The sequence below is a fragment of the Vulpes vulpes genome, chromosome X (assembly GCF_048418805.1).
Source record: "Vulpes vulpes isolate BD-2025 chromosome X, VulVul3, whole genome shotgun sequence".
Taxonomy (NCBI): domain Eukaryota; kingdom Metazoa; phylum Chordata; class Mammalia; order Carnivora; family Canidae; genus Vulpes; species Vulpes vulpes.
Genome location: NC_132796.1, coordinates 102,298,600 through 102,323,958, shown reverse-complemented (window position 1 = coordinate 102,323,958; position 25,359 = coordinate 102,298,600). Strand labels below are relative to the sequence as shown.

Below are 25,359 nucleotides of genomic sequence, written 5' to 3'. Positions count from 1 at the left end.
GCCCCCCGGCTCCGCCTCTTCTCCCTCTTCCTACCCGCCCCCAACCGCAGCTCATCCTCGAGGGCGGGGAGAGGTGGCATTTGAGTCCTCCGGTATCCCAGCAGGCAGTGCAGCCTAGAGACGCTGACAAAGGACCGGAGGAGCAGTCGCAGCTGCTTTCCGAGGAGCCGGTGTTGCCGAGGTGAGAGTCCCCCTCCCCCCGTCCCGTCACCCACTTCCTCCGACTTCGGGAAGACGTGGAAGTTACGTTACCGGGAGACCCCGCGCAAAGAACGAGCCGTACCCAACCCCCGAGCTGGGCTCTGTGACTGGCAGCGGGGCTCGGCGGCGCCGGGCTGTGGGTGGAAGGTGGGGAGCGGGCAAGAGGGAGCCGTCTCTGCCCCATCTCTGACTGTCAGCTGCCCCGCCGCCCGCGGAGCCCGGCCCCAGGGTCCGGCCGGCCCGTGCCTGCCTTTCTCGTGCCCAGGCGGAGGCAGCGGGCTCGGGATCCTCCCGGTGCCCGCCCGGCAGAGTTCGGTTGCCCCGGGGATGAGACTCCGGGGACAACTCTTTGGCGGATGTGGCGAGGAGGGCTAGGGGAGGGAGGCTGACTCCCCCTTCGAGGTGTCACCGTCCTCGCCCTAACTCTTCCTTTCCCCAACCCAGCCAGTTCCTCCGGGCGATCAACTGGAAGGAGATCGGTGGGGCTGGAGCGGGGCGTCCCGGGATGGCTGGAGGGAGGTGAAAGTGGGCTGGAGAGGGGGAGCGAACGACTTCGTGGAATAGTGGCGGGGGGTGGCGGGGAGACGTGGCCTGCATCCGTCCCCCTTCCTGGACCTCCGCACGGATCCTGATGGTTGCACCAGCTGCTCGGCTGTAAACAGGCTCACATGACCGGTTTCACATGGAGCCGGCCGGTATGGGGACGAAGGCTGGAAAGGCTGGGCCCCAATCAGGTGGAGCTCCAGTTCCAGGACGGACCGTTTGATACTCCCTCTCCTGCCCTCCAGCCCTTAATCGATGTTCTGCGGTTTCCCCTCTGGGTAAAGTAACTGACATCTGCCCTCTCTGACAGAAGTCGCTTTTCTGCCCTGGTAGAATCCAAGAGACCTCACATCGGGGAGCGAGAGGGCGAAATATTAAATGAAAATGGCCCCGGATTTTTGACCTTTGAGGGAAATAAGAGATGGACGCAGACCTGGAAAATGGGATCCTTTGGATCTTGCCTAAAAAGCAGTCCTGTTCTGTTGGAATGCGTTGCATTCTTAATGTGAATTCCAGAGAGGAGAGGAAAAGTCTACTTTTTTTTTCAGCAAAGGCACACCTGGAATTGAATATATTCTCATTGACGAAAGCCTTGTCCATGTTTCCTTTAAGTACTTGGAAATCTGCCTATAAAGTGCTATATACAGGATATTGACCAGGGAGTGGACACCAGCTTCTAGGTTACCTATGTATTTGGTAGAAAGCAGTGGGGAGTTTGGAAAACAGGAAACCGAGCCACATGTGTCTTTCAAGTTGTTCATGCCTACATACCCAAACAGGATACCAGATAAAGTAGTTTCTGAAGCATTTCTAGAACTCTCAGAATACAAGGTTTACTCAAATCCTGGGATATTTGAAAATTTGGAGTTTCTCAAATCTGTAAGGAGTAGTGGTGATAGAGTCCCTTTACATGTAATATATAATTAGATGTAATGGACAATATTCAGTATAAAGTCAGCCTTTGTATAAAGTCAAAATAGCTTATAAAATAATGCATGTGTCTCCCCTTAAATTGTTCGTGCACATTTTCTTCTCCAATTTTTTATTTTTAATTATTTTCTCCTGAAGCTTTGACATTTTAACTCTAATCTTTCTTTCTTTCTTTCTTTCTTTCTTTCTTTCTTTCTTTCTTTCTTTCTTTCTTTCTTTCTTTCTTTCTTTCTTTCCTTCCTCTTTATTTCTTTTAGAGGGTAGGGGCAGAGGTAGAGGGAGAGAGAATCTTAGAAAGGTTCCATACGCGGCAAGGAGCCCAAGTTGGGGCTTGATCCCACGCCCTTGAGATCATGACCTGAGAGCCGAAATGAAGAGTCAGATGCTTAACCAACTGAGCCACCCAGGTGCCCCTTAAACTCTAATTTGTGAAAAGAAGTTAAGAAACTACAAGAAAAGCTTCCCCATCCTGTAATAGCCCAATAAAGTAAGTTATTTGCTACTCTTCTTTTTCTGTTTTTAAAACGTTTAAAATGGAAAATAGCGGAATTTTAAATATTGTCTAAAATTTAAATGAGATTATCTGTGTTGCTCTGAATCTTGTTTTGCCATCTTGTAGTATTCTACAGAATCTTGCCCTGCAATAAATAGATGAAGTGATTTACACTTTAAGGCCCTCTGTTTCCTTATCTATAATATGAAAGTTTTGTTTTAATCTCCAGGGTCCCTTAGAGCTCTCAAATTTCATAAAATAGTGCAATAATTGATTGTGAATTATTCTTGGACAAAATAAGGTGGTCAAATAGGCCAAGTTATTGGTATCAGCTGGAAGAACATGCCATGCATAACAGGAAGTATCCAGAGTCCTAACAGAAATAGGGATTGTGCTTTACAAAATTCTCATTAAGTAAATTAGCCAGATGGGTTGACCTGTACCCCTCTCATCTCCATCAGGAAATTGAAGATTGCTTCAGCTAAATCCTACCTCCAAAATTAGAACAGTTACGCCTGACTTTCTTGGCCTTCAGGGCATAGTACAGGGTGATTCTTTTCATTCATTCCAGCTTCTTCCTGAATTAAGTGGGCTATGTGATCAGTGATGAAGTGAGGAGGAAGCGAAGGCTCTAGCATTGAGTCTTACCTTGGCAGTTTCTTGGTAAGATCTCCAGAACCAATGCCTTTTTTCTGCTCTCCAGCATTTGAGATTTGATTTTGCCAGCACATCCTCAAAATTGTATCAGTGTCAAGGTTTGATTCAATCTAACCAAACTCACAAAAGGTTATTATGTTAATATGAATGCCTGTTGACTAACTTCCAGTGAGAAGTAGAAGCTGACCAGAAGATTCAGGGGTAAGCCTGGGCACCCCTTGCTTTTGACACTGGAAACACAGACGTTGTGCTCCATCTTGCCTTCTTTTTCTAGGGACTGTGTAGAACACTCCTTCCTTTTTTTAAAAAAAATTATCCATTTATTTGACAGAACACAAGCAGGGAGGGGGAGCAGCAAAGAGAGAGGGAGAAGCAGACTCCCTGCTGAGCAGGGAGTCCCATGCAGAGCTTGATCCCACTGGGATTGTGACCTGAGCCAAAGGCAGACACTTCCCCACTGAGCCCCCCAGTCGCCCTGGAACACTTCTTTCTTAAAACACCTAGTGGTTGATACCTTTGACAAGGTTACAGCTTTTATGTAAAAACCCTTTCAGTCACACTTTTGTATGGATCTATCTATCCTACTCACCTGATTGAATCTGGGCCACCTGGAAAACCTCTCTAAAATCTGTTTCCTTCTGTTCCTCTTGACTTCATCTAGGCCCTCATTCCTTCATGCCACATTGATTCAAGACTTACACTTGGATTTTACTGTAACTTCTCTGGAGTCTGGTGGTGTGCTTGACTGGTCAGCAGCAACCAGTTTCCTACTTCTAGATCTTATCCAGTCCGTTCTGGGCCTAAGACCTCTCAGAGGTTTCCCATCGTCAGATGCAGTGGTTCTCAAAGGACAGTCTGCATTAGAATTATCCAGAGGCTTGTGAAAATACAGATGACTGGGCCCCAATCCCAGAATTGTGGGGGCAGTAGGTCCAGCCTGGGATCCAAGAATTTGCATTTCTAACAGGTTCCCAGGTGAAGTTGCTGCTGCTGCTGCTGCTGGTCCAGTACCTCATTTTGAGAACCACTGGCAGCCAGAATCCAGCCTCCACCCCCAAACTTGGATTGCAAGATTTTTCACCATCTCTTGCCACTCCCCCATACATGCTATTTTTTAACCATGTGCAGTGCCAAAGCTCATCTTAAGAGTCCCTTTCATGCTTCTACACATCTTCTTCCTGGAAGTCACCCCCCTCTCCACTCCTACTGCAACCTCCTATTTAAGGCAGACCGTCACTTTCTTTATGCTCATAGAGCTTTTTTATCTGCCAGCATTTTAACACTTGTCACATCATATCCTAATTACCATGGATATATGTTTTTCCTGCCAGACTTAGTTTTTCAAGGGCTAAGACCATGTTTTCATCTCTTCTGCATATTCCTCAGTGCAGGGCCTAGCACATAATAAGTGTTCAGTTAATGTTCCGTAAATGAATTTGTGATCTTAAAACTCTGGAGAGTGCCATATAGGTAGCAATATGTGTACTTCATATAGTGAGTTAATATAGGTTTTGCTTTGAGAATCGCACATACATCTTAAAATACCTGAAGACATTGAGATACTGTAAAACAAAGATGGGAAATACCTAGCTTTAAGAAAAACGGTTTTAAAACACGCTGCTAGGCATCCTTATTTTTCAAAATCTTAAATGATACACGACTCAGCTTTTCCAATTTGAATATGTAATAGCCCATCACCACATTATTTATAGCAGGTAGGTCCCTTTGGAAAGGCATCAAATTACACACACACACACACAAAAACAACCCAAGAAAGTGTGTAGAAACAAAATGGCCTCATATTGTGCCATGAACAGTTGAACCTATAAAGTGGACATTAGGACATTGCTTGTGAAAGACTTTAGGAATATACCAGCCAGGGCAGCCTGGGTGGCTCAGCGGTTTAGCAACGCCTTTGGCCCAGGGCGTGATACTGGAGACCTGGGATCAGTACCACGTCGGACTCCCTGCATGGAGCCTGTTTCTCCCTCTGCCTGTGTCTCTGCCTCTGTGTGTGTGTCATTAATAAATAAATAAAATCTTTTTTTTTAAAAAAAGGAATATACCAACCATTAAAAATCCTAATGGACAGTACTGGAGATATATGGAGGAAGAGAGTCAAGCTAATGAAATGGAAGGAAAAAGAGGCTTGGATAATAGTGAGACTAAAGCAAAGAGAGCTTATCGCTCATAACTGTTCAATATTTTCCCTGCCCATTGGCAGAGTGTGGCAGGTATGGAGGAAGGAGATAGATAGCCCTTGTGCCCAGATAAATGGGAGCTGGCCCCGAGGTAGAGCTGGGGACCCTAATCAGTATAAACACAAGCGAGAGACAGGGAGAGGCAGTAAGGAGCTGGGGCACTGTGGCCAAGCAGATGGGTCACCAGTTTCTGTGGAAGTCTGTACCCCCCAATTATCCTTAGCAGTTTCAGACTTTAAACCACTTAAGTACAAGCATCTCCAAGGACCACTTACTTTATTTGATTTTCTCACAGCCTCCTCTTTCCAAAAAAAAAAAAAAAAGGGGGGGGGAGAGGGCAAATGACAATATGCTTTTATTTTTGTAGAAGTTCTTTCTTTAAATAATTTATAATGAGAGACACAGACGTAGGCAGCGAGAGAAGAAGGCTCCCTTTGGGGAGCCTGATGTGGGACTCGATCTCAGGACCCTGGGACCACAACCTGAGGCAAAGGCAGACATTCCACCTCTGAGCCACCTAGGCATCCCATGACCATATAGTTTTAAAATGGTTTCTGTTTTAAATCTCCAGTTTGAATCTGTGGTGAGCAAAGGTATTGAAACTCCCACGTTATCTCAGTCTGATCTTTTCCTCCTTCTGGTCAATCTAAAGTGAGGAAGACAAAAAATAATCCCACTTCTGGCCAATGCTCTCCCAGGACTGATGGTGGAGCGTGTGAGGACTTCACATGTTTAGGCGTGTGTGTGTGTGTGTGTGTGTGTGTGTGTGTAAGAGTAGTTTGCAGACTGGTCACAAGGTGGTGTACACACATAAGGTTTCCTTTCAAATTTCATTCATGATTGCATTTCTGGGCCTTTGGTACAGAGGAAACGGACAAGGCAGTTCCTGCACTACCAGCTGCCAGCTGCATGGTGTCTCTGTAAGGTCAGGGCTGTGCCGGAGCCTAGCTGGGCACCTAGGAGCCAGGCTAGTGATGAGAGGGAAGCAGGTGGGAGGGGGTGTGGGAGTGGATGGGGAGAGGCAGCTGGAAGTGCAGATTCTCTGTTCTCCACTCCCCCCGCCCCAGCCCACGGTAAGCAGCTACTGTAGATTTCCTGGTCCTTTAATGGGGATTCTTTTCTTGTCTTTTATTTTATGGACAAAGTGTGTTTAGCCACGAGGAAGAGGAATGCTCCTAGATGGAGGAGACCATTATTAGTAAACACCTGTCGGCAAACTGATCAGTTCAGTATCTGCTAAGTGCCTAACACCGAGCTTGGGTATATGCAGGGTGAAAAAAAGCCAAAAACCAAAACAAAGAAACAAACAGACCCCACAGAAAAACAATATGGCATTCTGCTTGACATCTGGGGAGTCCAAATTAATCCACACAAAGCAAATGTTAGAATATTCAGTCAATTTGGCAAATACATTAAAAGACCATGTCATAAACTTAATGAGGTCACATAGATCAGAGAAGTAGAGGAAGACCACAAAGAGGGGAAATTTGAACGAGGCTTTGATGGATGGAGGGACATTTGCATTCCAGAGAGGTAGAATAAAATAAACCTTAATTACCAATGCCCTAATGGTTAGCTCCTGATAGCCGTCGGTCGTCTTTCCGAATCAGGAAAAGAAAGCATGCCTAACTTAGTAAGTGAAATTGTCTCTCAGTTGTTGTTCTTCATAAAACTGAAAAGGCAGCACATGCATCAAGACTTGGAATTTTAGGGCAGACCGGGTGGCTCTCCGGTTTAGCGCTGACTTCAGCTCAGGGAGCGATCCTGGAGACCCAGGATTGAGTCCCACGTCAGGCTCCCTGCATGGAGCCTGCTTCTCCCTCGGCCTGTGTCTCTGCCTCTCTCTCTCTCTTTCTCTCTCTGTCTTTCGTGAATAAATAAATAAAATCTTAAAAAAAAAAAAGACTTGGAATTTTGGATCATCCTTTGAGAACTTTTCTGGAAAGCAGGGACCACTTCTAGGGATGAGGGCATGTGTGACAGTGAGCCTCTGAGGCAGGACTTTTGAAAAGGACACAGAAGAGATGGTAGGTACCGTATAGGGAAGGGTGAGTCTGGAGACCAGAGATTTGTCTCCAGTATCTTGTGCAACCTTGGATAGTAAGTCCCTTAACTATCCTGAGCCTACTTTCCCATAGGTACAATGAGAAGGGCTGGGAGCGCACATTCTTTGACTTCATGTTATGTTTGACTTTTGGAAAGCAACCTCATAAACCGATTTGTAGTAAGGTTTTACTGGTTTAGTGTATAATCTCTCCCCAGAATTTTTGCACTTTATCATTTTGCAGTATGGACAGGAGCAAAGAGAAAGTGTTATTATCCGGAAGACCATCAATTAGAGGCAGGTGTTCTGCTTCATTATGTTTGTTGGCAGAATCTTGGATATTGCTCTGGTGACCTGCTGCTAATTCCTCCCTAATGGGACACCCGGTGGCTCAGTGGTTTAGCACCACCTTCAGCCCAGGGCGTGATCCTGGAGACCTGGGATCGAGTCCCACGTCGGGCTCCCTGCATGGAGCCTGCTTCTCCCTCTGCCTGTATCTCTCTCTCTCCCTCTCTCTCTCAGTCTCATGAATAATTAAATAAAATCTTTAAAAAAAATTCCTCCCTAATTTCCATTGGTCGGAGTTCAGGAGGCAATGTATCTCTTAGCCGAGATAAGTGAGAAATGGGAACAGGGGTACAAAAAGAAATAATAAACTGCTAAAACCAATGAAATGCTTCTGTAGCAGTGACCGGGGGTAGACAACCTATTTATTCACAATTCATGGGGAAAAGTGTACATACTCAACTTGTAAAAGGAAAGCTTCAAAATAAAAAACAAAGACTTCTACTAAACCATTACGTAAAGCAAGCGAAATTCCTACTCTGACTTGTGCCAACTAACCCCCTCTTCAGGTTGGAACCAAGAGTTTAGTGCTTGTTCTGGGTGCTTAATTTTGACTTCCCAGCTTGATTTATAAAATGTCATACTCCTTTAAAACAAAAAGTTGCACATTTTCATCAGTTTTCCAGTCCTCTTAAACCTTTGTTTTTCTCACTGTAATGAGTTTCTGTTGCATATAAAATGATTTTAAAGAATTGAAATCATAGTATTTAAGACATAGTTTAAGATTTTGGGTGTTAGGGATCCCTGGGTGGCGCAGCGGTTTGGCGCCTGCCTTTGGCCCAGGGCGCGATCCTGGAGACTCGGGATCGAATCCCACATCAGGCTCCCGGTGCATGGAGCCTGCTTCTCCCTCCGCCTGTGTCTCTGCCTCTCTCTCTCTCTCTCTGACTATCATAAATAAAAAAAAAAAAGATTTTGGGTGTTAGGAAAAGATCATGAATTGGAAAATGCAATTAACAGAGGTTTTTCACACATTGTTTCTAAATTTCTTCCTGAGTTTCAAAACTGGCACCTTTTTCAGATCAGGCCCTGGAGGAGGAGTTGTTCAGTTCCACTAGAAAAACAAACCCCACACAAAACTTTTGGTTTTTAAAAAATATTTTATTTATTTATTCATGAGACAGAGAGGCAGAGAGAGAAGCAGGCTCCATGCAGGGAGCCTGACGTGGGACTCAATCCTGGGTCTCCAGGGTCACACCCTGGGCTGAAGATGGCATTAAACCACTAAGCCACATGGGCTTCCCTACACAAAACTTTTGAATAGGTATTCATAGGGTTCAGAATTTGAAAGATACAAAAAGGTGTCCAGAGGAAACTACCCTTCTACCCCAGTTCCTGGCCACTCAGTGGGTTTCTCTGGGGCCAGCCCTGGCCATCCTTCCACAGATCGTTTACCCAGAGCCAGGAAACCTCTGTCTCCCACACAAATGGTGCCGTACTCCCTACTCTGCATTGTACCTTGCTTTTCTCACTTAACACTACACTTGACTATCAGTCTGTACCCATACTACACAAAGAGCTTCCTCTTTCTTCTTGACAGATACCTGGTGTCCCAACGAGTGGCTACATCATACTTTATTTCATCAACACCCTGTAAGGGACAGTTGAGCTGTATCCAGTCTTCTATTGGCCACAACAGCTAACCCTTACTGAGCACCAGGCTTTGTTCTGGGTGCCTCCCATAAATCATTTTATTTAATCCTCAGAACTGAGATTAAAACAGTTCCGCATACATACTTCTACACAAGAGGAATATTTATGCTCAATGAATTCCTCGAAGTAGCATCTCTAGATCCGAGGACATGCGTGTTTACTTTTGGCAGGTAGAGCCAGTGTGCCAATTTATATCCCCGTCAGCAATGTTAGGAACATGCCTGGTTGCTCCCACTGTGTGCTGTCAGAGTTGTTGATTTTTGCCAATCTGGCAAGTAAAACATGTATTCCAGTATAGCTTTAGTTCTTCTCTTGTGAGATTACATCTCTTTTGGTAAGTTTAAAAAACAATTGGCCCTTGTCTATAAAATATTATAGCATTTGCTCATTTTTTTCCTTTTAAAGATTTTATTTATTCATTCATAAGGGACACACAGAGGCAGAGACATAGGCACAGGGAGAAGCAAGTTCCCTGGGGGGAGCCTGATGCAGGACTCCATCTCAGGACTCCAGGATCACCACCTGAGCCGGAGGCAAATGCTCAACCACTGAGCCACCCAGGTGTCCAACATTTGCTCATTTTTATAATGAGTGCTTTTTCATAATAATTTGTATTTCCTCTACATATAGTAGGGAAATCAGATCTGGCCTGTGATTGAAAAAGTCATTTTGGTTTTGCTTAAAAGTTTTTGTACCTGGCATTTTAAGTGTTTTTATATAGTCACATTTAGCAATACTTTTTGGTTTCTGGTTGTTAGAAAGCCTCAGATTCTGTAAGAGAAAAAAAGATTTCCCATAGTTTCTAGTATTTTACAGTTTTCTTTTTCTACACTTAAAACTTTGATGCATTTGGAATTTACCCTTTAATAAACTGTTGGAATTTTGTAAGGAGTAAGGGATAAATTCAACTTTCTTTTCCCTAGGTGGATACCTGGTTTTACCAACATTTACTGACTAAACTATTTTCCAGAAATCAGAGATGCCACGTCACCTTTTATCCTAAGCCGAATTCTCATCCTAATGTTTTATTTATTTTTTTAAAAAAAGATTTTATTTATTTATGAGAGACACAGAGAGAGAGGGAGAAGCAGGCTCCATGCAGGGAGCCTGATGTGGGACTTGATCCCAAGACTCCAGGATTACACCCTGGGCCGAAGGCAGGTGCTAAACCGCTGAACCACTCAGGGATCCCCTCATCCTAATGTTTTAGAATGAGATGTTGATACTATTTAGTAATGGCAAACTCGGATGTTGTGTTTCTATAGCCAAGCTAACTAAGAAAGTAATAGAGCTAATTATTTTCTACTGAAAAAAAAAACAAAGTTCTTAGAGCACATTATCCAAATAGCAGTGTGTATGGCCCTTAGCAAAAGAAAGAAATTTGTGGCAAATAAAAACTCAAAATTAGAATGATTTTGTCAGATGCTCTTCAGAATAATCTTAGTTTTATTGTATTACAACAGACAGTTTGCTAGAGTAGAAATGCTGGATTGCACGCAGGAGGCCTGCTGACATTATTTGTCTCTGTCTCTTCCTAATTTAATAACAACAGCAAACACTTAGAACACTGCCTGGTCTACAGTAAGTGCTAAAGCATTGCATGTATTAATTAATTCTGTATATTTAATTAATAAAAAGTTTGTAATCTGTTATGACTGATATACATATTAAATGTTGTTACTAATAAAAATATCAATAGGCCCTTTCAGCTCGGTCAAAAAAACAAAAACCAAAACCAAAACCAATCCAACACTGTCATGAGCTACATGTGTGCATGCTGTAAAGTGTATGGAAAGGAAGTAGAAGGATGATCTGGGATAGCTTGTGGATTATGATCTTCCTAGCATTGTCCCTCACCTTCACATTTCTGTTCCTTGGCGTATGCTATTTCCTAGGTCAGAATGCCCTTCCTTGTGCCACCCACCCTGCCCCAGGAGTGTATACCTTTTTTTTTTCCCTTTAGGGACTACCTCCGGTGTCATCTCTGGGCCTCTCTTCCAGGCAGAATTATTCATGTCATCTTCTAGTTCCCTAGCACTTAAATATATATATAGTGGTATGCATTATAATAGAGGTAGCTTATTTTTTTAAGATTTATTTATTTATTCATGAGAGACACAGAGAGGCAGAGACATAGGTAGAGGGAGAAGCAGGCTCCTCGCAGGGAGCCCAATGCAGGACTCTATTCTGGGTCCCAGGCTCACGCCCTGAGCCAAAGGGAGGCGCCCAACCGCTGAGCCACCTAGGGTCTGATGGCTGAAGCATCCACTTCGGAGATTGCCGGTCACAGGACAGAGAGCCAGGTCCCCTCCCCCCCAGTGTTTTAAAGATTTGGTTGATTTCAGTAACTGATCAGTTGGGTCATTTGTTTTGTTGTTTTTGTTTTTGTTTCTCTTCCTACACTTTAAATTTCCACTCTGGGGATCCCTGGGTGGCGCAGCGGTTTGGCGCCTGCCTTTGGCCCAGGGCGCGATCCTGGAGACCCGGGATCGAATCCCACATCTGGCTCCCGGTGCATGGAGCCTGCTTCTCCCTCCGCCTGTGTCTCTGCCTCTCTCTCTCTCTCTGTGACTATCATAAATAAATAAAAAATTAAAAAAAAAAAAATTAAAAAAAAAAAAATTTCCACTCTGATGTTCTGAATCCACCAATAAAGTATGAGCCCACAAAATCCTCAAACCCAGTAAAAGCAGAGCCCCAGGGGAAAAAAAGTATTTAAGCTTCCTAGAGGTAGCTTAAATATTGTTTGAATTAGATTTGAGTCTTTTAAAAAAAGATTTTATTATTTAGAGAGCAAGCACAAGCAGAGGAGAGAGAATCTCAGGCGGACTCTGCACTGAGTGCAGAGCTTGTCACAGGGCTCAATCTCATGACCCTGAGATCGTGACCTGAGCCAAAACTAAGAGTTGGCCGTTCAACCAACTGTGCCACCCAGGCGCCCCTCAATTTGAGTCTTTCAAGAGCAGGGTGGTCGTGATATCTCTGCCCAGCTCCTGACATAGTTCCTGGCTTATAATAGGTGTTCAGCTGAAAGAAACTAACAATTTGCATACATGATTATACCCTATCATATTTGATAAAAGTTGGAAAGGCCTCAAGCAGAATCTGCACAGCAGCCCCTTCTAGCTGGTAAAAGCAAACAGTTTAATCTTGTGTTCTATTGCTTTTTGCAGGTGTGGGAACTGGGACACGAAGTATTAAATGGTTTATGGCTGGTTTTAAAGGTGTCATCTACAGAGAGAAAAATAAAACATTTTCTGTGATTGTATTGTTTTAGCTTTTGCATTTTCAAAAGCCACATTCTTAGGATGCAGGCTAAATAACAATGTTGTTGATTAAAATTAGCTTAGGAAATAAACATAGAAACATCACACCTATCAGACAGACTTCTCCCAGCTACACTATTTAGAACATATTCAAGAACCCCAGAAGGAATCCAAAAGGTCTCTAAGTTGGAAGAAAATAGCTCTCATGTAGCCTGTGTACTTGATGTGGGGGGAAGGCACGGTGCCACTTGCATGCCAGAGCCTCCTTATTGACTTTGAATTCTCATAGGAAGCTCCCAAGGACTCCTTCACAAGTGGGGATATTCAGCTTCCCTTCGAGACATTTTTGCTTGTCTTGGGTTTTTGGTAGGAAAAAGATGAAAAGCACTCTTCCACCCATGCTGCCAGAAGACACTATTAAGGCATTGTTGAAATGAGTGCAAAAGTCAGTCTCATGGTTTTTCTCCCATAACTCATGGAAACTTACTTTGTTTTATATTTTCTAGTCTTTGAGAATACCAACGAGCTCACATAAAATCAGTTGTGACAATACTTAATCTTACTTTATAAGAAATCCAAGGTTTTATTCTTTTTAATCTGTTTCTTATTATTTATTTGGCAGAGAGACAGCAAGAGTGCACAAGCAGAGGGAGTGGTGGGCAGAGGGAGAGAGAGAAGCAGGCTCTGCGCTGAGCAGGGAGCCCGACTTGGGCTCGATTCCAGGACCCTAGGATCATGACCTGAGCCAAAGGCAGACGCTTTACCGACTAAGCCACCCAGGCACTGGGGTTTTAAAAAAAGCCATGTGCCTTTGATCTCACCTCTTTGAAATAGGGTGATTAATTTGAGGTAGAAAGACTTCTTTATTCTAGTATTTGTGTGATTTGTCATAGGTTGAAATATTTTTTATAAAGATTTTATTTATTCATGAGAGACACAGAGAGGGGCAGAGACATAGGCAGAAGGTGAAGCAGTCTCTCTGCGGGGAGCCCAATGCCGGACTAGATCCCAGGACCCTGGTATCACAACCTAAGCCAAAGGGAGATGCTCAGTCACTGAGTCACCCAGGTGCCCTATCATAGGTTGAAATTTTGAATGTGAAATGAGCATCTGTAAATTTCTTTGCATAGTTTTGTACAACCTGTGCAAGTAAGCCAAGAGGAAGAATCCATAGGCATCTTTAAATGACTTGGGGACCTGTTTTAATGCAAGCTGAGCATGCTTTTTGTTGGAGAGATGACCAATGAACACGGGTATCATTCGACCTCCTTCTCTCTTCTTCTCTTTCTAGATTGCCAAAATGCTTTGGAGTTTTTAACTAACTGACTTAAGGAAAGTCCAAAATAGATTTGAGACTGTAAAAACAGAAGCTGCAGCAAGGGGGATTCAGAGCCAATGCATCAACAAAAAAGACAGCCAGAGTTAGTGGAAGGAAATCTTCCCGTTTTTGTGTTTCCCACGGAGCTAATATTTTATGCAGATGACCAGTCAACACATAAGCAAGTGTTGACGCTATATAATCCCTATGAGTTTGCCTTAAAGTTCAAAGGTGAGTCTCCTAGGTCTCTCTTATGGATTGTAACTAGTCCCTACTAATTGTTTACTTGTAGAAACTAATTTTTGAAAGACACTAATGGCCATTGTGACTTTTTCTTTCAGTTTTGTGTACTACTCCAAATAAGTATGTTGTCGCTGATGCTGCAGGTGCAGTAAAGCCTCAGTGTTGTGTGGATATGTAAGTCAAAAATCCCTTCCTGGTAACATGTTTTAAGTGTGTTAATATTTATGTGTTTAACTTGTAAAGAATCTCTTGAAGCCATTCCCCCATAGGCATTTATGCCATATTGAATCTTTTGCTGGAAGTTTGAGTCTCTCCCAATTTTTATTTTCTTTATTTTTTTTAAAAGTTGTTGGTTTCTTTGAGAGCAAGAATGCACAAGCAGGGGGAGTGGCGGGCAAAGAGAGAGTGAGAAGCAGGCTCCCCACTGAGCAGGGAGCCCGATGTGGGGCTCAATCCCAGGACCCCAGGATCATGACCTGAGCCAAAGGCAGATGCTTTACTGACTGAGCCACCCAGGAACCTCAGTCCCTCACAATTCTTAAAGAAGCCCCTAAGATTCCAAACAGGTCGACCAGATACTTAGTAGTATTTCATGATGCTGGAGCTAACGTGTAAGTTAATATTTCTGTGAACATCTCAGTTGTTGTACTTGTCATTATAGCGGGGTCGCTTATGAAGGTCAAGTTCTAACTCATTCCTTTAAATTTCTCTAGCTGTAACAGGGACTCTAGCTTTCTTTGGAACATCCTATTATAGTGACATTTGGGAAACTAATAATACTACATTCACAGAACAATGGTAATAGAAGTTCATCTGAAATGATTCAGCTAATAAGCCTGGAAGTTAATCTCTGCAAACAGGAAGCAAGTGTGTAACTACTCATCTGTAAAAGGTTATCTGAGCTCTTCCAGATAATTTCGTCTTAGAGTGTCAGATAAATGGTTGTTTGTTCAAGCTGTTCATATTTAATTTTCACTTTAGAGCTAGTGGTGACCAGATGGATCCATTGACCAGCTCTTAATTTAAGCTACCAAGTAAACTGTATTTGTTTAAATCTTCCATGAGAATGAGAAGCAGAAGTTTTTTCCTCTGAATATATTTTCAGCCTCCCATATCCATGAAATGATATATCTTTAGAGGACGTGTTTTCACAGGTTTGATTTCCATTCAATACACAATAAGCAAGAACTATTCCAAAGAAATGTAGTCTCTTGCCAAAGAAATGTGTTATCTTTGGCCTAATTGGTTTGTGTTCTCTATTACGAACAAAGTAAGATACGTGGAATTGTAGATAACTCTCATAAAATGTGAACTACTTTATACTCTTTTCAGAGGAATACATAAATGTATTGTTAGCCTTCCATGGCATTGGTCATACTGGTTACTTACTTACTCAATTGCTTGTTTTTACCTGTGTGCACGGCTTTTGATTTTGAGTCTAGGTGAGGCTCGTTAGTTGCATGATAAATAAGTGGCCTAGAAATCCATGATATTTTTGTGGGGAATAAACCATTTCATATATCCTATTTGGTAACTGTTGTTGCCTGCAGATCCCAAGGGGGAAAAAACCTCATTGCTCAAAGGAATTTTCTTTACCTATCGTCCTTTTACTTCAGACTTTTATTCTATGTTGTAGAGTATGTGGTTTTCATCAAATATTTTAGAATCACCCATTTCCTTTTGGGTTATGCTGTGTTTTTTGTTGTTTTCTTTCTTTTTTTTTTTTTTTAGCATCAGTGGCAAATTTCTCTATTTGGGTATTTGGTTACAGTTCATGTTCTCCTATATGAAATCTCTGGCTGAATTCTGTTTGACGGGTCCCCAGAAACCTAAACAGCATCTATTTTTTAATGTTTTCAGTGTGATTCGTCATAGAGATGTTCAGTCCTGTCACTATGGCGTGAAAGACAAGTTCCGTCTCCAAGTGTCCGAACAGAGCCAGAGGAAGGCTTTAGGAAGGAAAGAGGTTGTGGCTATTCTTCTCCCATCTGCAAAAGAACAACAAAAGGAAGAAGAGGAAAAAAGAATAAAGGAACATTTAACTGAAAGTTTCTTTTTTGAGCAGTCCTTCCAACCAGGTAGTTTGGGGTTGCTTGGAAAGCCCTCTGGCGGTTGTCACGCATTTCTAACTTGAAAATAATCAAGGACTGAGGATAATTACTAGAGAAATGATCTGCCACTTTCCCACCTAACCTACTGCTTCAAAATGGAACCTAACTAGAGATCAGGTACCTAAAATCACACCAGGAGGCCTAGAGCTGGACCTGAAGTGGGGAGAAAAGCTCTCAGCCACTGTGTTGCTATAAACCTGGGAAATGTGTAGACCCGAGAATGCAGCCCCCTTACTTTTGTTTCTGTGACTTTCCTGTATCCTTTCTCATTTAATTAGTTCGAAGAAGGAAAGAGATTGTGTTTGGCAATAGGCCAAGCCTGGTGCACTGTTCATATTATTTTGAAAAAAAAAATCTCATTAAAGTTGAAGTTAATTAAACTAAGTAGATTATAATATCCCCTGTGGGCTATTAATTGAATCCCTCTCCATTCCTCATTTCCTTCCAGCTTAGATATTCAGAAGTGTTATGATATATTCTTTCAACATTGACACTATCCTCATATTCAACCCTTTGGACGTCATTCCTCCTCCCTCTTAACGTCTCATTATCTCCTTCCAACCCCATTATAAGGGGAGGAAGATAAAATTTTCCATAGAAAAACATGGAAACTTTTTGATAGTGATATATGAATGTGATAGCAGCTGTCCTTGAAATTGCAACATTATCTATGAGGAATTAAAAACAAATCTACTTGTCATTACATGAATTCACATATCCCTATCAGTTTGTTCATCTTAGAGTATTTATTTGGATAACACAGGGAGTAATGCCTCTTTGATTGCTGTGGGCAAGAGTCTCCTCCGTCTGTGTAGGGAGTACCCAGATTTTCTGGTGACACTAAGACGAGGGCCTAGCTAGTAGCCAGTAGATTGCTTCTTCTCAGCAACTCTTATTGCCTGATAGGACCAGATTTTCCTCTTTAGAAGCTGAAAGAGAGAGCTTCTGGTAAATGTCACTTTGATCTCTGATCAGTATTGTGAGGTTGGCTTATAAATGTTTATGGAAATGATTCTCCCTTAATGCCTCCTCTAGAATAAGAAAAGTGATTAAATGAGTATTTGTTTTTTGATGTTAAATTCATACTTTAAAGAAAAATGGTCACTGGCTAATTTCTGTATTTAACAGACCAGTTAAAGAGTCCCTCCCCAAAAGGATTAAAAGTTTAGTTTTATATTTTTTTCCTTTTTTTGTTTTTTATTTTAATTTTTAAAAATTTATTTATTCATGAGAGACACAGAGAGGCAGAAACACAGGCAGGGGGAGAAGCAGACTCCCTGTAGGGAGCCTAATGCAGACTCGATCCCAAGACCCCCAGGATCATGCCCTGAGCTGAAGGCAGACACTCAAACCACTGAGCTGCCCAGGCATCCCTCCTTTATTATTTTTTTTAATTTTTATTTATTTATGATAGTCACACAGAGAGAGAGAGAGAGAGAGGCAGAGACACAGGCACAGGGAGAAGCAGGCTCCATGCACCGGGAGCCTGATGTGGGATTCGATCCCGGGTCTCCAGGATCGCGCCCTGGGCCAAAGGCAGGCGCCAAACCGCTGCGCCACCCAGGGATCCCTCCCTCCTTTATTTTAAAATTTATTAGAATTCAGGTGAAAATCATCCTAAAAGGATAAATAATGACAGTTGTGTTAATTGAGCATTTTACTCTTACTTTACTTTGACAGTGAGCATTTGGTATCGAAAGTATATTAGTGAATTCTTCTAATTGTAAAATCAAAGTAGGTTAACAAATGAGGTGATTTCTCTTTTGAAAAAAAAAAAAAAAAAACAACCAACTCTCTAAGCCATCCATGTCAGGAAGCTCAACAAAAGCACATCCCTTATTTGTCTGGTTAACTCTCATGTCCTTGTCCACTAGTGCAGAGTGCCCAGCACAGAGTAGTGTATGTGTGCGTTTCATCTGGTAGGGTCTGTTGGATTGATTTTCTTTGTCTTACAAGGTTTCCATGGCTCTTGCCACTCTTGAGAGCAAGGGCAACAGCACAGTAGAGCACGTCCAGTTTACAAGTAGTTATACCCCAATGTTTCTAATAATGTGGCCAGAAACTGAGTAAGGTATTCTTCTGTAATACAGTAGGAGGGTGACTGATTTAGCCTGTGTTGACAAACTGATATTTTTCACTTCCGTTTTTTGAATTAATAGTAAGTTATGTGTGATTGCCAGTATGTAGAATTCTCTGGTTTGTTCATCAAGTTTCTCTGAACTAAAATGTTGAAGCAAATCGAGATTGTTCGGGGGTGTGGGGTTTGAAATATCATTATTTTTGCCCATCTTTAGCTTGGAGAGATGATTATTAGATGTAACACGAGCGCAATGTTGTACGGCTATGTGAACCAGCCAGAAAATGGTCAGAGGCTAGATCGTGAAAGATTTTATAAATATATTTTTATAAATGTATCAAAAGCCAGGAAAATAAGAAATTTCTTCTCGACTTGATTGTACTATAAAAGACATAGCAGTAACAAATTCGGAAAGGAAAGCAGCACCTACAATCCCACACACTTAACAGATCTGCTTATGTAAGTGTTCCATGTTACTTTCCAGGCCTTGTCTGTGTGCAGAAGTATGTGTATATATATATATATTTTTTCATTTAACAGAAATTTAAGAGAAACCCACAAAGCATACTTTAACAAAATACCAAAGCCCAGGTTATTAAAAAGATGTTTTAAAAAGACGCAGCTGAATCGTAGTGAGTTTGTCTTAATTACATTACTAATGAACTGCTGTGTTGATGCAGTGTCACAGTCCGTGCCCTCTGGCTTAAGAAAATTACACTCTTTATTATTGTTTATAATAAGAAAAGATTGAAAATGACCTAAAAGTCCATCAATTGGACTGGAGATTGGATTAAATTATGAATATTCATAAGATGGGATGCCAGGCAGGCATTTATTTACAAAGATCTGATAGAAAGATAGATGGTTGTGCATTGACGTAGAAAGAGGCACAAACATATTTCTGAGAGGAAAAAACAGTTATAGAATAGTACGTATATTGTGGTCTCATTTATGTCAAGAAAATTTTTTACATGTTTATGTGGGTCTTGTAAAATCTGAAAGGATCTATACCAGCCTAACTGTTATGTCTAGGAGAATGAGACTGATCAGGAAACTTTGTTTTCTATATCTCCATAAAGTTTTTACAACAATCTTGTAGTATCAGGAGAAAAGCTATTTCCATTTTGAAAAATTGCAGGCATCTATGCAAATGTATTTGGAATTTCTCTAAATACTAAAAATTCCTTGAAATTATCTTTATTGTGGGTCTGCAGTCAGCAGTGTAGTAATCATAAATGTTTTCCTTAAAAGCTTATCTCTGTAACAAATACAAAGATACTTCACTTATTAAATGAAATAAGACTTTCTTTTAGATATTTATACTGTTGTTTCATCTCAAGCAGTAATTACTATAAAATTTGAATTTGTTTTTACCTATCTGGCTTTGGCAAGGCTCAATTAAACTTCACACAACAGCTAAATTAATAATTTAGAAAAGTTGCATTTAATAATAAAATGAACAGTGTTATTTCATTAATAAAACACAAGATTATGTTGCTGTTGGCTATTCCTTTTAATGAAAGAAGGGTAGTGGGAACAACTATAGGACAGAATATGCTGTTGGGTTTCTTAAAAATATGGGTATGAATATTGCACACATACAGCAAGAATGGTAGAATAGCAGGCCCGATGACGTTTTTTAAATTTTATTTTTCTGTCGTAAGAACACTTAACGTCCGATCTACTCCACTCACAAAATTTTAAGTGTACAATACAATATTGTTAACTATAGGTACAGTGTTGTGTAGCAGATCTCTAGAACTTACTCATCTTGCTTAATTGAGACTTTATGCCCATGACTAGTAAGTCCCATTTTAAACATACCCCCAGTCCCTCGTAACCACCATTCTACTGGCTGGTTCTGAGTTTGACTGTTGTAGATACTTCATGTAAGTGGATTCATGAAGTATTTGTCCTTTTGTGACTGGTTTATTTCATTTAGCATAATAGTTGCCAGATAGTTTCTGCTTTCTTTGCTGTAAATGGGATAGAGCAGAAGATAAGAATTTTCACAGGTAGCTTTTTAAAAAAGATTTTATTCATTTGAGAGAGAGAGAGGGAGAGCACAAGTAGGGTTGAGGGGAAGGGAAAGAGGGAGAAGCAGACTCCCCATGGAGCAGGGAGCCTGAGATGGGGCTCGATCCCAGGACCCTGAGATCATGTCCTGAGCCCAAGACAGACGCTCCACTGACTGAGCTGAGCCACCCAGGTGCCCCCATGGGTAGCCTTAAAACACTCAAGTAGTGCCTTTCTGCAGCTTTTAATATTTTCAGAAATGGTAGCAGGATGCTACAGTTATTAGGACCAAACCTATGTACCTAAGCTCCTCTCAGAAGGCACTGGGCTCTGAAGTGGAGTAAGACACAAGCCATCCCCAGAGGTACAGGAGGAGAATATCAGGACTTCAATTTCTATTTCTAGCCCCTTTAAAAATTCTGTCTGTTTATCTTAGAAACCTATACAAATGTTGCGTGCTTGAATACTTTCTGCAGATGATGGTGAGGTGGGGGGAGGGGGAGGATGGTGATCTTTCAGTAGGAACTTGCTACCTCACAATGCCCTTTCAACATTACATTTCGTAATGACTCCGAGGAGTTATGGGCTTCCAGATAAGTCCAGCAGATACAACCCCATGGAATGGAAATGATGGGGAAAGAGAGGAATAAGACAAAACCAGAATCCTGGTGAGTGGTAGACAGTAAATGTGAGTGAACTTGGTCTTAGGTCATTTTTAGAAACAAGCTCAGGGGTTTTTCTCTTTCACAGAAAACAGAACTGTCTCCTCAGGACCTAGTTTACTGACTGTCTTCCTGGGAGTGGTGTGCATTGCAGCTTTGATGCTTCCTACGCTGGGGGATGTGGAATCGCTGGTGCCTCTCTACCTCCACTTGAGTGTGAATCAGAAATTAGTGGCTGCTTATATCTTAGGTGAGTGTTTTAGAGCTGCATTTGGGGCCCATGTGGGGCATGTGCGTAGGCTCAGGGGTGGTATTGGTGTTACATGTGTATGGGGTTGATAATGGTGGTAATGGTGCTGGTGCTGGTGCTGGTGCTGGTGCTGGTGCTGGTTTCTTTATTTATTTATTTATTTGAAAAACAGGTAAGATTGCTTCCAAAGCATGTGTTGAGGTAAAGTGCATTTCAAGATTTAATTTTTGGCTTACATTTATTTCTTGTTGTCTTTGTAAGTTTATTTATTTAAGTAATCTCTACTCCGCCCCACGTTTGGGGCTCTGACTCACGAGTCAGAGCAAGAGTCACATGCTCTACCAACTAAGCCAGCCAGGCAACCCCCCACCCACCCAACTAGTTCTTTGTAGCTTATTGATCTAGCATCTGATCCTGTATTCAGTTGTTTTCCTTTTGCTGACTTGGATGGTATACAACATGTATAAGAATGTAAAAGCTATGTTCCACGATCCAGCATTTTTACTTGTAGGAGTCAATCCTAGGGAGACAGACAAAGCGCCTACAGTGAGTGACAAAGGTGAACAGTGTGTCCTGGTTTAATACGGTGAACATCTCTCTTTAAACCCGTTCCCATACTTCCTGTTAAATCATTCTCTCAGGCATCCTGGCTTGGAATCTTCTCATTAGTTTAACTGAACAGTTACTCAGTGCCTGCCATGTGTCAGGGATCAGGGCTCCAGTCATGACTGACTCTGTCTTCTAGTCTCCTGTCACCTCTTCTGAAATGCCAGCTCTTTTCAGGATTCTCTCAGTACTCCTTGGTATACTCTTTTTTTATTTTTATTTTTTAAAAGATTTTATTTATTCATTTGACAGAGAGGGTGGCCGGGGGAAAGCATAAGCCAAGGGGAGAGGGAGAGGGAGAAGCAGGCTCCCCACTGAGTGCAGAGCCCCTCTCAGGGTTTGATCCAGAAACCCTGTGATCATGAGCTGAGCCAAGACAGACGCTTAACTAACTGAGCCACCCAACTGCCGCTATGCTCTCTTTTCTTTAATTTCAAAATTCTCGGGCAGCCCATGTGGCTCAGCGGTTTAGCACCTGCCTTCGGCCCAGGGCGTGATCCTGGAGACCCGGGATGGAGTCCCACGTCGGGCTCCCTGCATGGAGCCTGCTATTCCCTCTGCGCCTGCCTCTCTCTCTCTCTCTCTCTCTCTCTCAAGAATAAATAAATAAAATATTAAAAAACAAAATTTCAAAATTCTAAATTTGACTTCGTACCTTCTATATGTGTCCTTTCTCTTCCCATTTCCCCTACCCCCTACCCCGTCCCATTATTTTAACCCTCCAAATGCTCCATCATATTGCTGTCAGATGGATTTCCATTCTGGTTTGGTTTCACCACCGCCACTGCCTCCTCCAGAGCCATCAGAGCCTCCCCATAGTCCACAGAAGGAAATGTGACTCTGTAGTTGGGCATCTCCAGCTCTTCACTCTGAGCCCTCTTTGAGCCAATCTCGTCTAGCTGATTCCCTCTATAAATCCTTGATCACAGCCTGTGAGATTATTTATTCACCTTGAAAAGCTCAAGAGTCTGGTCCACCTCCTTGTCCTGGCTCTTGCCATTCCCGCACCTGAAATGCTTGCTGACCTCATTGTTTTTTATCATCCCTGTCCATCTTTTAGGCTTATTTCAACTTTACCTTTTGGGCCATCTTTTCTACCTGTCCTGGTCCTATGTGATTGTCCTCCTTTTCTGTACTTTATCACTCACTTTTTTTTACACCACTTACTTAGCACTGAGCATATTCTTAATTTATTAAATTTTTATGCTTTCATGTATGGAGTCTCTTCAAAAGAGACAAACCAAGCAGGAATACTATGCTTCTCTTTGTGGTTCAATGTGTTTTTGTTGAAGTTGGCTGGCTTTACTGACACTTTAAAGTGCCATGTCTGCTATTATCATAGCTGATGTGACTGGGTAAAGTGGGAGGGATAGTTGATAGTTAAAAAATTAGCTATGGCCAGACATTAGTGATTTAATTAAATCTATCCAGTGACTGTCCATTGCTATAAATTGGATTTCTTCTGTATAATATCAACTGAATTCAAACTGACTTTGAATTCTTGGTAGAGTGCCTGTCTATGTGCTCTATTTTATTTGCTCATCGAGACCTAAACAATTGCTTATCGAATGGAAGATTTTGTAAAATGCAGGACTTTAACTGTTCTCCAATTTTTTTTTCTTTCAGGTCTTATCACAATGGCTATACTTAGAACATGAGCAAGAAATTCAGTTGGCTTCTGAAGTAAATTTATCTTGCAAATATGAATGTGGACTGCCTTTTATCTCTCCTTCACTCCATTAACATGCTACAAACTATTGAGTGATTTATAATACTTGCAAATGTATAATATATATTTTAAATTACTCTCTAATTTTATTGGAAGGACTCTAGCACATTATGTTACAGACAGCAAGGATGCTTCTGAGTGACACCTAGGAAATTATCTGAAGAAATTCTTTTTATATCTAAAGCTATTGTGCAAAAGACTTTAATTAAAACATCTGCTATTTTCTCACATTTTTTCTAATTTATCTTGATTATTAAGGTCATATGTCCTTCCAAGTGAAAGGCCTGAAAGAACAAACTGACCAGCCTAAACATAAAATGACATTTATTTCCTAATTACAAACATCAATGTTACTATGTAAATTATACCTTGTCTTCTGTCATTATAAACAGTTGCCATGGTGTTTCTAAAATGAGTTTTACAGTTAATATGTGGAGGGTAAAAAAAAAAGCATAAAGTACTGAGGGATCATGCTTATCCTATCCTAGGATCTCACAGAAGACCAGACATACTTAATTTATCTGGTGAACTACAGAATAGGTAGTGGTCCAGATGCCAAGCATGTGGGGTTTTTTTTTTTCTTTAACCCTCATAGAAGTAGCATGACTTCTCTATTTGGTCTAAGAATTTGAAAGGAAGGTAGGCATTTATTTAGTTGTTCGATTCACCCTGGCTTTACCTCTGGATCATGCTTTATGTTAATAGGAAGAGAAAAATCACTTATTTCTTCCTAGCCCTTTTCCTGACTGTAAGCAACTAGCCCACACTGGGATTACTAGATGCTGGGTGTTTTATGTGGAGATGTTTTTCACCTTTAAACTCTAAGCCAAGTATAGAAAATCCTTGATATGTGTCTATTTTATATTAGTCACTGAGACATTTTTTAAGTTTATATTTATTAAAACAACTTTACCAAAAAAAGTCCCCAAAGCACAACTATTTACATTTCTTTATAGCCTCTTCTGATCTTTAACATATATATGCAGTTTTAACTGTTATTGTCATAATAACTGATCTTTTGACTTAGGATTTTTATCTGAGAGCACAATGCGTTGAGTCTCTTGAAAATCATCTTTCAGATCTTTTTATAGAACGAACTTATGCACTGCTACTGTAGTGTTCTCAAGGAATATACATAAACTTAATATATATGCCTGAGGTTTGTTTTTGCAGGAAAATAGTGCTTTAGCTTTGAAAGTAAAAGCTTTTATGTATACTCTTTCATAGAAAATCCTCATTGTTTACCAATTTGGGGAGGATGAATCATTAAATGGATCATGTCTGTACATTGTGTAATGACTGAAGAGCACAGAAATGTAATCTATTTTAAACTTTGTAAAAAAAAATATGTTTGGAGGCTATCCTTGTTTCTCTGTCCCTTTCAAGTCCTCTGTGTGTGTATGTGTGTGTGCAAGTGTGTGTACGTATGCTTGTGAGGGCACGTGTGTGTGTGTGAGAGATAACATATTTGTAAAGGAGAGAAATCACTTTAATAAAAGAAAATGGAGGCCTGAGTTTTACACTGACTTACACAATTTATTATGGTTACCTCTGAGGAACTCCCTTTTCGTTTCCTGCTTCCTAGAGCTATCTCCTATTCCTGTGAGTTAAACAGAAAAAATAAGTGAAATAGATGCACTAAAATGCCTTAAGTTCCTTAATTTACCAAGGGAATTAATTTGTTTAAATTTTTGAATAGGTAATAGTCACGTGCTTCAAAAATCAACTATAAAAAGGTATACGGGGCACCTGGCCAGCTCAGTTGGTGGAGTGTGCGACTCTTGATCTTGCGGATTGTGAGTTTGAGCCCACGCTGGGGTTAGAGATGACTTTTTAAAAAAATAAAAGGGTTACAGTAAAAAAACAAAACACTGCTTGCCATCCCCTCTCCACCCCCATTCCCTGTCCACTCAGGCCCTTTCAAGTGACCACTGTTGTTGATTTAAATATGCTTCCATTGTTTCTTACATATTTTCATTTTTATGGTTTTTTATATATATATATAATGGTAGCC

General features: G+C 41.3%; 1 protein-coding gene across 2 annotated transcripts; it reads left to right on the top strand.

Annotated features, from left to right (window-relative positions):
- MOSPD1 (motile sperm domain containing 1) lies at window positions 1-24,865 on the top strand. Of its 2 annotated transcripts, XM_072744620.1 has the most exons (7): window positions 58-181; window positions 1,932-2,161; window positions 13,625-13,882; window positions 13,993-14,068; window positions 15,755-15,972; window positions 20,849-21,010; window positions 23,243-24,865. In XM_072744620.1, the coding sequence occupies exons 3-7, from the start codon at window positions 13,729-13,731 to the stop codon at window positions 23,272-23,274; spliced, it is 642 nt and encodes a 213-aa protein (XP_072600721.1). In that variant the 5' UTR covers window positions 58-181; window positions 1,932-2,161; window positions 13,625-13,728; the 3' UTR covers window positions 23,275-24,865. The 2 variants fall into 2 exon arrangements, with proteins under 2 accessions (XP_025838957.1, XP_072600721.1); XM_025983172.2 differs by lacking the exon at window positions 1,932-2,161 and having other exon boundaries at window positions 1-181.
- Window positions 24,866-25,359: the final 494 nt, after the last annotated feature.

What these genes read in the sequence shown, in the direction of transcription:
- MOSPD1 (XM_025983172.2), top strand. Translation starts at nt 13,729, where the DNA reads ATGCATCAACAAAAAAGACAGCCAGAGTTAGTGGAAGGAAATCTTCCC. An exon ending in CCTCAGTGTTGTGTGGATAT is followed by an intron (nt 14,069 to 15,754) that starts GTAAGTCAAAAA and finishes TAATGTTTTCAG; the next exon opens with TGTGATTCGTCATAGAGATG. An exon ending in AGTGGCTGCTTATATCTTAG is followed by an intron (nt 21,011 to 23,242) that starts GTGAGTGTTTTA and finishes TTTTTCTTTCAG; the next exon opens with GTCTTATCACAATGGCTATA.